Source organism: Jaculus jaculus, chromosome 11 (genome assembly GCF_020740685.1).
Source record: "Jaculus jaculus isolate mJacJac1 chromosome 11, mJacJac1.mat.Y.cur, whole genome shotgun sequence".
In the NCBI taxonomy this organism is placed as follows: domain Eukaryota; kingdom Metazoa; phylum Chordata; class Mammalia; order Rodentia; family Dipodidae; genus Jaculus; species Jaculus jaculus.
This window is the reverse complement of record NC_059112.1, coordinates 59,113,549-59,127,792: the sequence shown is the minus strand read 5'-3', so window position 1 is coordinate 59,127,792 and position 14,244 is coordinate 59,113,549. Positions and strand designations below refer to the sequence as shown.

Genomic DNA, 14,244 nt, shown 5'->3' with positions numbered 1-14,244 from the left:
CCTAGGGGTTGAGTTTCCCTGCTATGGGAGTATTCAAGTAGGCTGAGTGGAATAAAATACAGGTAGATTCTAAAATTAACTAAACACTGTACACATTCAATCAAAAACAGTACTGAATATTTATGCAATAGTAGTTATTATAACAACCAGATCCTCTAGCAACAAAGAGGTTAAGACTTCTGGTCTGTTGAGGGATCCAAGTCAGCTTGTGACAAAGTGAGACCCTTCCCTGGTGCAATCAATCCCATTTATCTTTTTGGATGATTTTGGTCTCAGTCAAGTTGCTCGCTGGGTTGTTGGGCTGCTGTTCTGATTTCTGGAGCTGGGCACTGGCTTTTCCTGCAGGGCAAACCGGGCCTGGCAACTGTGGCCCTGCAGAACGGCACCCCCACTGCTGGAATCACCAGTGTTGCTCCTGAAGCTGCCACTGCTGGGTCTGTCACCACTGCTGCTGCCGCTGCTGCTGCTGCTTTAGCTGGCACTGCTGGATCCTCCACTGCTGCTGCTGGATCTGCAACTGCTGCCTCTAAAGCTGCTGCTGCTGGTGCTGGAGCCACTGATGTTGCTGCAGAACCCTGCTGCCTCCGCTTGGGTCCCGCTGTTCGCTCAAGTTGGCATGGACGGGTCCCAGGACCGCTGCTCTGTTCGCTGGAGCTGGGCACAGGCGGTGGGGGAGGGGAGGGAGCTGCAGCTGCTCTGGTTCTCTCGCTGTTCCACGTGTTCTTCTACCTTGTGATCTGCTCCTCCGTTGCTCACTGCCGCTCTCCCTTCACGTTTCTTGAGTTGCGGAGAGCTCCAGTGTGAGTGGAAGCTCCCTGCACATGGCTTTTCCTGCAGCTGGAGCCGAGCCTGGTGGCTTTCTGGTGCACTGCTGCCGCCGTGCCTGCTGGGGCTGCTTTAGCTGGCCTGTGTGGGCTCTGGATCTCTTCTACTTCTCCACTGCTGTTTCGATTTCCTATACACCTCACTTTTTAGTAAAAGTGTGTATTTTGCTGAGTGTTTTTGGTCTTTTTCCCCCCTAGGCTGCTTTGGCATGGTACCTAAGCCACCATCTTAACCGGAAGTCCATGGATATTTTATTTTGCATGAGTGCTTTGGAAGTTTTTAATAACTTAAATGAAGTGTGTTATATGATGACATCTATGATATTGGACATAACGAGTTATCAGAATTACATGGACATGGTATTATAGTTACTTTTCTCATTGCTGAGACAAAAGCAAGTTGAAGGCTTTATTCTGGCTAACAGTTTAAAGGTACAGTCCATTGTGGTGGAGAAGGCATAGCAGCAGGAGCAGGAGGCAGCTGGTCACACAGTCAGTAAGCAGACAGAGATCAGTGCTGGTGTTTAGCTTATGTTCTCCTTTTTATTTAGTCTGGAACCCTAGCCCAACTGCTGGTACTGCCCACATTCAGGGTGGTTCTTTCCTCTTCAGTTAACCTTCTCTGGAAACACCCTCATAGACATACTCAAAGGTATATCTCCACAGTGATTCTAAATCCCATCAAGTTGACAAGATTAACTATTACAGGCATATAGTAATACACAGTAATATAAACTTTCCACTTTGAGCCAGTGACATCTTCTACTCTGGAGATAAAAAGCTAAAACAAGAGGCCAAAGGCTTACAAGTTGCCCAAATGCACTGAACGGTTTGAGCACAGAGGAGTACACATAGCTAGATGGGGACCCAGGCATGGTGGCACATACCTGTAATCCAAGCACTCAGGAGGCAGAGGTAGGAGAATTACATCAAGTTCCAGACCAGCCTGTCTCAAAAAAATTTTTTAAGCGGGCTGGAGAAATTGCTTAGTGGTTAAGGCAGCAAAGCCTAAGGACCCATGTTCAACTCTCCAGGTCCCATATAAGCCAGATGCACAAAGTGACACAAGCACACAAGGTCGGTCACACATGAACACAAGGTGACACACGTCTGGAGTTAGAGTGCAGTGGCTGGAGGCCCTAGTGCAGCAATTCTCTCTCATAAACAAAAAAAAAATCAAGGGGAGGCGCACCTTAAGAATTGAACAGTATGATCTATACCTAATACATATTCATTTTACCTTTTAAGACTTGATCAATTAGTTAAGGCAGCTCCTCATGAAACCTTAATTGTAAATACCAGAAGAAAACAGAGTCCATCCATGTGAGGTAGTGAAAACTGGTCAAGGCAGGACTGGGGCCCTAGGGGAGCACCACTGAGCAAGACTGGAAGCTGCATACATCTGCAGTGCTCAGAAGATAACACTCTACCTCAGTTGCGACCTCCTCCCACTGGTCTGCTTTGGCTTGGCTAACACAGGGTCTTACCTCTAGCCATGAGTTTCTAAGGAACTGGTGAGTTAAAACAAATAAGATGGGGAAAGATAATATGAAAAGAAAATACAAAGGATATCCTTTGGTCTGAGCAGTTCATGGACTCTGCTTCAAGCTATGCACATGTGTGCAACACAGACGTGTACCTCCCACCGTGGGTGGTAGTCAGGGGACTCTACTAGCTCTGATAGGGAGGAGCCGAACCCTTCCCTGCTGGCTGCACTCCCTGCCTTTATGTATAGCACTGCCGCTGTGCCCCAACTCCCACAGAGGATCATGTTTGGCAAGCTCCCTGTGATGGTTTGATGCAGGCAGGTGTCCCCCATAAACTTAGGTATTCTGAATGCTAGGTTCCCAGCTGATGGTGATTTGGGAATTAACACCTCCTGGAGGTGGTGGATTGTTGGGTTGGCTTATGCTCCACCCATGTTATAGCCAGCTTCCTTTTTTCCTTTTTTTTTTTGGTTTTCCAAGGTAGGGCTTCACTCTAGCTCAGGCTGACCTAGAATTCACTATGTAATCTCAGGGTGGCCACGAACTCACAGCGATCTTCCTATCTCTGCCTCCCAAGTACTGGGATTAAAGGCATGTGCCACCACACCCGGTGCCAGCTTCCTTTTGCCAGTGTTTGGCACACTCTCCTGTTGCTGTTGTCCATCTGGTGTTGGCCAAGAGGTGATATCTACCCTCTGCTCATGCCATCACTTTTCCCTGCCATCATGGAGCTTCCCCCTCAAGCTTATTAGCCAAAATAACCCCCTTTTTTCCCCCACAAGCTGCTCTTAATCAGGTCTTTTCTGCCAGCAATGAAAACCTGACTGAAACATTCCCCTACTCAGTCTCAGATCCACTGGCACTTCTTGCTATTAGCTAGCCAGTCCCGGCCACCTAGGACAGGCCCCACCTGCTATCAGGCTCCTTGACTGCAGAATCAGAAGGGCAGCTCTGCAGGCCTCCCAAGAGCCCCAACTGAGGGGCTGGGCTGTGCAGCCAACCTGGCACCAAAACACAGAGTTTGTAGCCACAACCTGCAGCCCCATGAGTTCTCCTGCTCGGATATGAGCACACACTTCCACAAACACAGCACTGTTTGTGAACAAGAAAGAGCTGGAGGGCAGGTCCACCGGAGCAAGGCAGAGAAGGCTAGCAGGTTTACAGGTGGACATTCACAAGGAAGAACTTTTGCGACCCAGAAGGCAAAGCTGATGTCACAAAGGTGCCAAGATGGAGGCTTTAGAGATGTGTTCTAAGTACCATTTCATTTAGGGTCATCCAGAGATAAGCAGGAGCCCAGGGAAGAAATGTGGAGATGAGAATGTTTAGAAGTAATGAGAAAGGGGGAAAGGGAGGGATGGAAAGAGAGAGAGAGAGAGAGAGCTTTTCAACTTTTCAACTCTCAATACTATCAGAAGAAGAAGAGAAACAGATCAGGGGAAACCCATGACGGAATCAATTCCTCTCACACTCTTGATGAAGCCCAACATGATTCACTGAGAAATGCCCACAATGTACTGAGCACTGCGATGGGCTGGCACACACAGCACATGATCCCATCCTGGGGTTGGTATCACATCTGACTCTGAAATGCTTGTGGCAGTTAGTGTTAAAGGAGCCAGGGCCACAGAGACCTTTGTACTAGTAACTTGCAAATTCTGAAGACAGCAGTCCCTGAGAACAGACAGGGTGGGAGTCACAGACCAGGGTAACATTTACTTTGAAGCTCAGCATGACAACATTGAGATTCTGGCAAGTTGAATTTCATAAAGAAATTGGCTTCCTACCAGGTTTTGTGCAGACAGTGGTATTGAGATAGGTTTCTAGCTGGAAACTGTCCCAGCACTTCTAAGCAAACAACCCTCAGCTGCTACAGCCTCAGGTTCAAAGTGGGGCCCCAGGGTCTGGAGTAGCCTGGAGTTTGAAGTTGGCCTGGGGGGTTAGGGTGGAGCCTGGGGTTCAAAGTAGAGTCTAGGGTTTGAAATGCAGTTGGACGTTCAAAGTGGGGTCTGGGGTTTAGAATGGAGCCTGGGGTTCGAAGTTGTGCCTGGGGTTCAAAGTGGGACCCAGGGTTTGAAGTGAGGCACAGCACCAGGAAATGTTTTTCTCATGTGAGACATAATTCAACCCTGTTAAACCCCTTAGTTTAACTTCTTCCCAGCAAGAAAGTTTCTGCCCCTCTCTCAGTATCCCTGACTATGTAAGGCAATGTCCTGGACTCTGGCAGCTGTGTGGTCCAGATCAAGGACAACCTCCATGCACATGGCAAGCAATGTGTGGGGAAATACATGTCAAGAATGGTGTCTGACATCAAAATTAAAAGAGGGACTGACTGAGATGGGGAGGAGGTCTGATGGAGAATGGAGTTTCAAAGGGGAAAGTGGGGGAGGGAGGGTATTACCATGGGGTATTTTTTTATAATCATGGAAGTTATTGATAAAAATTTGGAAGAAAAAAAAAAGAATGCTGAGGCCCATGGACTCCAAGCATAAGGCAGGGTGAGAACATGAACATGAACTTGGGGTATTTTTTGAAACTCAAGCCCACATGGAGGATCAGACAGTCTGGGCCTGAGCCAGAGGGCCAGGGCTGCCGCCTCCTGAGAAAGGACAGATATGGCAGTATGAGAGGAATCAAAATCCAGGCCAGGGCTGTCTTTTCCCTGAAATAGACAGCAGATACAGTGGTACAAGAGGAATCAAAGTCAGGTTTAGACACTCAAGTCTGACAGGGCTCCTGGGGCAGACCTGAATGTGCTGGGGGGGTTCTGGGACCCAGGAAGCAGTTGACATATTTCAAAGTTTGGGGCAAAACCTGTGAGGACAATAGATGAGTGGAGTTAGGGGTGACACTTACATGAGGAAGGGGGCTGTAGGACCAGGAGGGGACGTGCAGAGAATAGCGTACACACCTCAACATGTCCTCCAACCTCAGCCCTAGTCAGAACACCACTTCCAGGCCATACAACAGCCTGAGGTGGAAGGTCAAGGACAGACCTATTAGGAGTTTACTTTGACTGAAAAAAAGAGAAATGCAGTGAAATGCAAAAAGATTTCATGACATTCACCAAATTCAGCCCACAAAAGCTCAGTGAGAACCAGGCGGAGGCAGCTTCAAACACATCAGCCCCCAGAAGGGCACTCGCCTACTTCTTTCACTTCCCATGGCTGCCACCGTCACAGTTGCACTGTCCCCATGGTCACCATGCCTATCCATACTGTCAGTTCTGCTGTTGCCAGCTATAGCTCTTCATGACCCATGGTATGTGCTCATGTAAGACTGTGAGGACAAGGAAAAGGCAGAAGCCTTCAGACCTGAGAAGCAAGGTAAGCCCTAGGCAATGGAGTCAGAGCTGCCTCACACATCACAATCAGTTCCAGTCATCCTGACACCTCTTTCTTTTTTTAATATATTTTATTTATTTGGGGGAGGGAGAGAGAGGTAGAAGCAGATAGAGCGAGAGAATGGGCACACTAGGGCCTCCTAGCCACTGCAAACAAACTCTAGATGCATGTGCCACCTTGTGCATCTGGCTCTACATGGGTGCTGGTGAGTTGAACCAGGGCTTTGCAGGCAAGTGCCTTAACCACTGAGCCATCACTCCAGCCCCATTCTGACATCTGTCATCCTCCTCGCTATTCTTTCCCTTTTCCAGGCCCCAGCAAGAGGAAGGCTGCCCTCCAATGTGAGAGGCCTTGTTCTCACTAAGCCTTGTAGATCTTTTTGTGAGTCATGGGCAGGGCTTACAGCCATGCAAGGACCAACCAGGTAAACCAGCTCCTGAGGAAAATCTGAACGCCCACTAAAGTCCTGCTTAAAACTCGAAGGGGACAGTGGGACTCTGTACGGTCCAGGAAGAGCAGTTGATTCCTTTCCTTATAACAGAATTAGTGCTTTCTTTTCCAAATATTGAAGAGAATCCAATACAACTAACAGCCACCCTCCAAGGCACTGGCCCTGACATCTGAGGCCAGAGGAGTGGCTCCCAAATGAGAACACAAAAGGGAAGGACAAGAAGCTACCTGTGGCTGTGCCAGGTGTCACCTCACTCACTGCAGGGCTACAACTCTACTGAGCCCTACTACCACACCCACATGGCCCGGCCACAGCAGACTGCCCAGAGAAGGGAGACACAGGAAAGGTGTCAGGCAGACAGACTGGAGAGGCTACTTTTCCATGACAATTCATGGTTCTTTGAGAGTGTGGGTTTTACTGTCTTCTCAGGTAGCTCTTACCAGCATCCAAAACTGAAACACCTCATCATGACATCGTTCAGCACATGCCAAGACAAATGGGAATGAAAGTTTCTAGTCTGTGTGAGCTGGGGATTTTGTGGCAAGTATTTTTGACTAGTGACAGCCTCATGTCTCTCTGGGTCAAAATCCCATCTGTGTCCATGTGTCCTACGGGCAGCTCCTAGGAAGGCTATCTCAGGGTGGAGGAAGCACACCCTTCAACAGAGGCTCCACTGAGCATGTACATCATACATAGAACTCCAGGATTCTTGTGCCCTCCCATAAAGACAGGCTGTCTGAGGCTCACAGGGAAGAGAAATTCAGTTGGGACCCCAGAATTTGAGACCGGTTCCCCCATCTGACATCCTGGCATGTACCTGTAGCAGCAGCTCAAGCACAAGGGTGAAGGCAGTGGCTGGCCCAGGCCCTCTTTTCAGGCCCAGATCAGCAAGGAGGAGCTGGGCAGCCTGCAGGTGGAAAGAGCAAGGAAGTAGGGAGCTACTCACTGGTAACGTCAACAACCAGACTTCAGTGAGCTCATTGAACAACTTAATGACACTTGCAAAAACTTGGAAAGGCATCCAAGTTAATTACAAAGGTAAATCCAAAGGCAGACATCCAGTGATATTTTTCTTAGCAATTTAAAAAAATGAGAACAGGGCATGCTATGTCACCCCTTTAATTCCTGCACTGGGAAGGCAGGAGAATCACTGTGAGTTCCAAGGTCAGCCTGGATTAGAGTGAAACCTTGCCTTGAAACAAAACAAAAAACCTTCTTAACAAACAATTGAAATGAGGGTGCTGCCAACATGGATCCAAGCTGCAGCCAGTCCTCTAAGGACACTGCCCCTCCAGGGCTCTGTTTCCCACATAGGTGTCTGCAGGGAATGCCTCCTGCCTGAGGAACAGCCCTTGGGCATTGAGCTCCTGCACTCAGTGGTACAGTGCTGCCAGAGGGCATGGACACCTGCCCCTCTCATCTGGCCAGTCCTGGAAGGCTACAGCCATTCTTCCCAGACACCCACATTCATCACTGCCACTGCTGGGTCTCCTCCAGGTCTCTGCAAGGGGTGTGGATTACTTTCTTGAAAGAAAGCCTGAAACTGAGTAATTACCAGGAAAAAAGGAATGTACGATTGCTACTCAGGAATTAATGACAATCTTGTATATATAGCTTTGTTTTATTTTTACCTTCATATCAACACAGAATAGTCACCAAAATAAAAATATTCTTACTTTTTTGTTTACTTTTAAACTTCCAAATAATAATCAAACATCAAATGTGATTCTAGTAGCCACATTTGTATGTTCCTATAGCAGAGCCAACTCACTGCATTTTAACGTGTAAGCTACGAGCTAAAAATTTACCAAGATTTTTTTTTTTTGGCTTTTCATGGTAGGGTCTCATTCTAGCTCAGGCTGACCTGGAATTCACTATGTAGTCTTAGGTTGGCCTTGAACTCACAGTAATCTTCCTATCTCTGCCTTCCGAGTGCTGGGATTAAAGGCATGTGCCACCATGCCCGGCTGAGAAATTTTAATATTTATCCACTTGAAATTCAGTATTTCAAAAGTTATTCACTCACATCTCTAATATCTGTTAGAATTACCATGGGTAACAAGAAGAAAAATATTTGATGCTTTCTAGAGGGATGACAGTGGACGGACACCACAGGCTCCAGAGGGGATCTAGATGGAACCTGTGAGCGTGGCTGGCCACACAGCCCAGCCCTGAACAGTGCTATAGTCCTGGGTTCCACACTCCTCCCATGGGGCTCACTCACCCGGCACAGTGCTATGGTCTTTACTGAGGCACTCACACTAAGCAGAAGAATAGCCACGGTTTCCACTTAAGACACTTGCAAGTTCCATGGCCAGCATTTCTGCAGGATGATGAGCTTTCTTACAACAAGCCTGTTTACTTTCCCAAAAGTAGCAGGAAGGACTTACCTGCTGGTCAGCAAAAACATCCGAATCATCTGACAGCCCCTTTTCCAAATTCATCTTAGGACAAGGAAACTCCTGTAAAGCACAAGTTACTGGATCTAAAATGCAGTGCCCAACACGGCAGCATGTCTGTGCACGTCAGGAAAGTTCAAAGACATTTCAGCTGAAGTTCCATGTGCTCCCTTCGTAACCCATGGCAACGGGACACTGAGGAAGCTGTGGTCTGCTAGGGACTCGGGCTCTATCTTGATTGTCTCGTTCATACACAGAAAAAGAGCCGTTTATATAAATCGCACTGTGAGATCATTTTTAAAGTATTTCCTCTAACCAATTGAAGAATAACACTTTGGCAGATAGGGGTAATTTCCCAGTCAGCACAACAGCTGCAGAGAATTTGTTTTTTACCAGCACAGTGTGGTTCACAACCTTAATTACAGTTGCCGCCGCTTCTATTTATAAGCCTCCTCCATATGCACGCTTCCTTGGTAGCAGCCAGAGGGGGATCTGCCGTGTTCCTGAAAAACCCTCCACCTCCATGGGCATGGTCAGCTGTGTCTGCCTCCCAAATATATGAACAACTGAGAGTGAGGAAACCCTGATGGGCACTGGCTTGAGAGAGAGAGAAAGAAAAAAGGAAAGGGACAAAGAAAACTTTTGCTTCAATCTGGACAGGATTACCTGAAACCTCCCTGGAGACTTGGGATGAAATGCTCACCCAGATGCCTTCTTGCTGCTAAAAATCCCATAGCACAGGTACCACTGTCTTCCCAGAGCTGCTCTAGGACCCTCCTTCAGACCAGCAGGTTAAGTGGAGGCAGCCAGGCAAGCACAGTGCTACTGGCCCACAGTATGGTCAGACTTTGGGTCTAGATCAGGCTCACCTTTGCTTTTCTTTAAGAGAACTGTGTGGTCACAAGACTACTTACTATCAGGGGGTTGAATGCACAAGGACGCCTGTCCTTCCATGAGGAAGGATGCTGCAGCCAGTATAAAACCCCATGCACAGCCTGCAGCATCTCAGTCCTCCTCAGACCAACTACTTTTCTCTGGAGAGCTGTGGCCGTGACAGCTTGAACAAAACAGAGCCTGTGAGAACAGTGGGGCAGTGGGGTTCACCTGTGCCATCTCCCAAAAAAGGTGTCAGGGCTGGCCACACCCAAGTGGGGGACAGTGAAGAGCCTGGGACTTGTAGGGGAATAGCTCCTATAGCTAGGGATGGCCAGGCAACCACCTCTCCCTCTGCAGAGCTGCTCCTTGATGACCAGGGGATTTCACCGCCGCTCTATGCATGGTCTGGAAGCTGGATCAACCCCACTAGTCCTGTGGTAGCTCGTCACAGAATGTTGGCTATATCAGAGGGTATAAGTCGCAAAACAGTCAAGGTGACCAGTGTCTGAGTGCCTAACTCCACATATCTGGCCCCAGGCCCTCAGACAATATCACCTCTCCTGAGGTTAACTTATTATACTACTCCTTGCCCACAAGGCAGCTTCAAGGTGGAAAGCTGGCTGATCCTCACTGGAAACCCCACAGCACATCTCAGTCAAGGGCCCCAGGCTGAGGTAGGGCCATGGATGATGGATAGCCACTGGTTAAGGTGAGGTGCCAGGTTCCTGTCAAATCTTCCCTTGTACTGCCTGACATTTCCTCTCATTCCCTGCCCAGAGCACTTGCATGCATGAGCACTTTCAGAGGCTTCTGGAAAGGCAGCTATGAGCTCTCCTAAGGGTCTGTAGAGCCCTGTCCCCAAGAGCTGGCTCTCCCTTACTGGCTGAGGCACCTGTACTAATCTACAGTTTTGGAAGAAAGCAGAAGACTGCAGCATCCTGGCCCGTAGGCCCTTCAGATCCTGGCATAGCCTCCAGTGACCAACATGCACACGTGCTGAGCATAGTGTCTACAGGGGAACCTACTGGGACCTTGAGAGGCAGCCCAGACAGGTGATCACGTAAGTGTCTTACACAGAAAGTTTTAGTTGTTTAATCAGTTCAGACAGAAATGCCTGTATTCCAGGTGTATTACGTCTAGGACTGGAAGGAGAGAAGAGTGTGATCTTGCCATGTGGATGCCACGTTTCACCTCCAAGCAGCCTCATAATAGGTCCCTCTCCTATCACTCCTTGCTGTCTGGCTTCTGTGGCTGATGAGGTCACACTGCTAAGTCTGAAACTGACCTCTTTCTCTGATGGGGGAAGACAATCTTGGCAAACAACAAAGCCAATGATCACCCTGCTGTTTCCTCACCCTGCATAAGTCTGAGTGAGGAACGATTAGCTACTTGCAAGCTCAGAGCTAGAGGCACTGATAACAGTGGCAACAGCCTAAGCCTCATATTCCTCCCTGCCATCCTCCCATGTCCTGTGGGAACAGGGCACTTCTCCAGTACTGGTTGAATGAGGCCCAGCACAATGTTCATAGACACAAACCAATGGCCAGTTCTGATACAAGAAGTCACGAAGGCAGCCCTGGCGAGCCTTGTGAGCAAAAAGCACTAGGCACCAGCTCAGAAAGCGTGAGTCACTCTCCACCCTCCAGCTCAGGCCTGCGCCTCCCACACCAGCTCCTTAGAGCCCCAGAGGAGTGAAAGCCACCATATGGTGGATCAGCAGCAAACGTGGGCCTAGTACCAGCTAAAGTGTCAGGTCAGACAGGAGAAAGTACCTATTGAGCACACACAGTGGCCAGGATCCCCTTTCTTCCCACCACCCTTGCTCTAGGGCTAGCACTAAGAATGAGGTGGTGGAGACACACAAGGATGTGGGGGAAGGTTCCAGCCAGAGCCAGAGTGACCAGAGGGAAGTGACAGCATTGCAGTGGAAAGAGGGATAAGCTGGGGCAGAAGTGAGAACCACAGGAGGTATGCCCCTATGCCAGCCAGCAGAAAAATTCTAGTAAGGGTAAAGGATCCTGTGGCAGAGGTGCTTGGGGCCTCTAGGCCTACTACCAATGAGCACAAACTTGAGTCTGCCTCTCCATCCTATCTCAGCTCAGGTTGAGAGGATGGTCCCTAATGTCTTGACCTGATCAAGACTTCCTGAGTTTTCCACCTGTTCCTGGGGCACAGGCTCTACTCAAAGTCTTGAAAGGACAAAGGCAAGATGTGCTCCGAGAGCAGCAGACACAGGGTTACCTGTGTGGTCCCGGTTACTTCTGCACACTCAGTCCTCCCAGCCCCGTGACTTGTCCAGGACACAATAAGGAGAAGGAGCAGCCCAAACAGAAGACGTCTCTGGCAACTGGCTTTCAAAGACACCACCTGCAGATTCCAGTGTGGGCCCTGGATCTTCTCTCCTATTCTAAGACCAAGAAGCCTCCATCAGCTGGGGCAAAGGTCGGGTTATGACTCCTCTATAGGCCATGGGCTGCCAAGAGGAGCTCATATAGTCCCAAATCCCCTCAATTAGGCTCTCCCCAATATTCATCCTTCAACCAAGCATTACCAGCTAGAAAACTGGTAGATGAGCCAGACTGAACCCTCACCACCCCCTGACCCCATCACAGCACAGCCCCTCACCACCTCCAGCCCCTGCTACTGTGCCAGCCCAGTATGCCAGAGGTGACCCAGTCCCTATGTGGCCTCATGTCACTTCACACCCTGTACCTCACCTCACTTTGTTGCTGCTGTGCCCCCACAGCCAGAAAATGTGCAGCAGGGGTAGGGGCCCAGTGATCAGTCATGGAATGACAAAATAATTGTGGCAGAGAAACCCTGCTCCATGTCTCTGAGTGAAAAGGATCTTATAGACAGCAAGATAATTTCCCATAGAAAAGAAAAGTAGACTAGTGTGTAAAAGACCAAAGTAAGCAAATACTTCTAAGCTAAATTCTCCTGGAAATACAAAGTTCAAACTCAGGGATAAGGGAGAAGAGTTGACTTTGAGCTATCTGTACAGATCCAACACTCTGCTACAGAAGGTAATCCAGAGTCCCAGGTCAGCAGGCAGCTGGGGAGGAAGGAACCAAATCCATCAAATGGCAGCAGGTCAGAGTCCTCTCATGTCCTCCTGTCTTGGGTCTCACTTAGGATTGTGTGTGTATTTCACTTGGGATTGTGACTTTGATGAGCAAAAAGAGACAGATGGGCTTGTAGATGGTATCAAAGCATGCATGTAAAACACACAACCCCCACCATCTCCGGCGAAAGCCCGAGTGTGACCTGGACACCCCCTGCTGCCCATTGCCTGCCACTGCCAGCCCTTACCAAACAGCACCTGCTAGCTTATGAAAGCTACCCAACTCAGGTGAAAAAATTTAAACCAACTTCTCCAGGTATACTGTCAGTTTAAATATAGATTCTGTGGGTGCTGGAGGGATCAAGAAAGAGTGAGGTCTGGGTGATATAGGAGATAGGGCACCAAGTTTGGAATATAGGCTTCAACCAGGGTCAGAATTTGGGGCACAAAGGACAGTTAAATATGGCCCATGGGTGATATCCCATGACAAGGAAAATCAGTGCTGAGGCTGGGCATGGTGGGACACACCTGTAATCTTAGCACTCAGAGAGAGGCAGTGACATTGCCTACACAAGACCATCATAAGAGGAGGAAAAGATCATGACATCAAAATAAAAGAGAGACTGATTGAGAGGGGGAGGGGATATGATAGAGAATGGAGAATGGGGGGAGGAAAGGTGCTACCATGGGATATCTTTTATAATCATGGAAGTTATTAATAAAAATTTGAAGAAAAAAAAAGCCTATGGCAGGGAAGGTCATGAGCCCTAGGGGTGTAATGCTTGTTCTTATCTGGCTAAATGCATATATTACGTATGCTCACCAAACTGCCCTGTAAGTACTTTTCTTAATATTCATACCTATGTATTAGTACTGCTCTCACTTAAAAAAAAAATTATTGATTTGAGAGTGACAGACAGAGAAACAGAGAGAGAATGGGCACACCAGGTTCTCCAGCCACTGCAAACAAACTCTAGATGTATATACCACCTTGTGCATCTGGCTTACGTGGATCCTGGGGAATCGAGCCCTGAACCAGAGTCCTTAGGTTTCACGGGCAAGTGCTTAACTGCTAAGCCATCTCTCCAGCCCCTGCTCTCACTTTTGGTTAGAGAAGCTTCTCTTTTTAGATGGTAGTGACCACTGGGATGACTCAAAAGTCACCATAGTGCAGAAAAGAAGTGACAGAGGACAGTTCAGCACTTAAACATCTCTATCACTCCAAGGCTCAAGATCCATTGTGGAAAAGGTGGCAGAAAGAATGTAAGAGCCAAAACAAGGTGTTGCAGTCCGGTTCACATTGCTGGTAGAAATCACCCAACCAAGAGTAGCTTCTGGGAAAAAGAGGTTTATTTTGGCTTACTGGCTCAAGGGGAAGCTCCACGACAGCAGGGAAAAACGATGGCATGAGCAGAGGGTGGACATCAACCCCTGGCAAACATAAGATGGACCACAGCAACAGAAGGGTGTGCCAAACACTGGCAAGGGGAAACTGGCTTTAATACCCATAAGCCCGCCCCCAACAATACACTCCCCTCCAGGAGGCATTAATTCCCAAATATCCATCAGCTGGGAACCTAGCATTCAAAACACGTAAGTTTATGGGGGACACCTGAATCAAACCACCACAGAAGGGTAGGGCTGCTTACAGTGCAATCTTAAAGACACAACTGGGCCTCAATATCCATGACCTTGCAGTCCTAGTACTATGTACACAAGACTCTCATAATAGGAGGAAAAGATGAAGATATAAAAATAAAAGGGAGACTAATTGAAAGGGGGAGAAGATATGATAGAGG

The 14,244-nt window shown here is 48.4% G+C and overlaps 1 protein-coding gene across 4 annotated transcripts in view; it reads right to left on the bottom strand.

The window, feature by feature from the left end:
* Rgs12 (regulator of G protein signaling 12) overlaps positions 1–14,244 on the bottom strand; it is a 174,075-nt gene that overhangs the window by 71,548 nt on the left and 88,283 nt on the right. Inside the window, exon 1 of one of the 4 annotated variants that reach the window (XM_045161347.1) lies at positions 8,497–8,743. The exons of the other annotated variants lie outside the window; for them this stretch is intronic. Within the exon in view, the coding sequence (XP_045017282.1) occupies positions 8,497–8,550 (54 nt within the window). The 5' untranslated portion in view covers positions 8,551–8,743. Of the gene's footprint in view, positions 1–8,496; positions 8,744–14,244 lie in introns of those variants that run through there. 4 annotated transcript variants of the gene reach the window in all.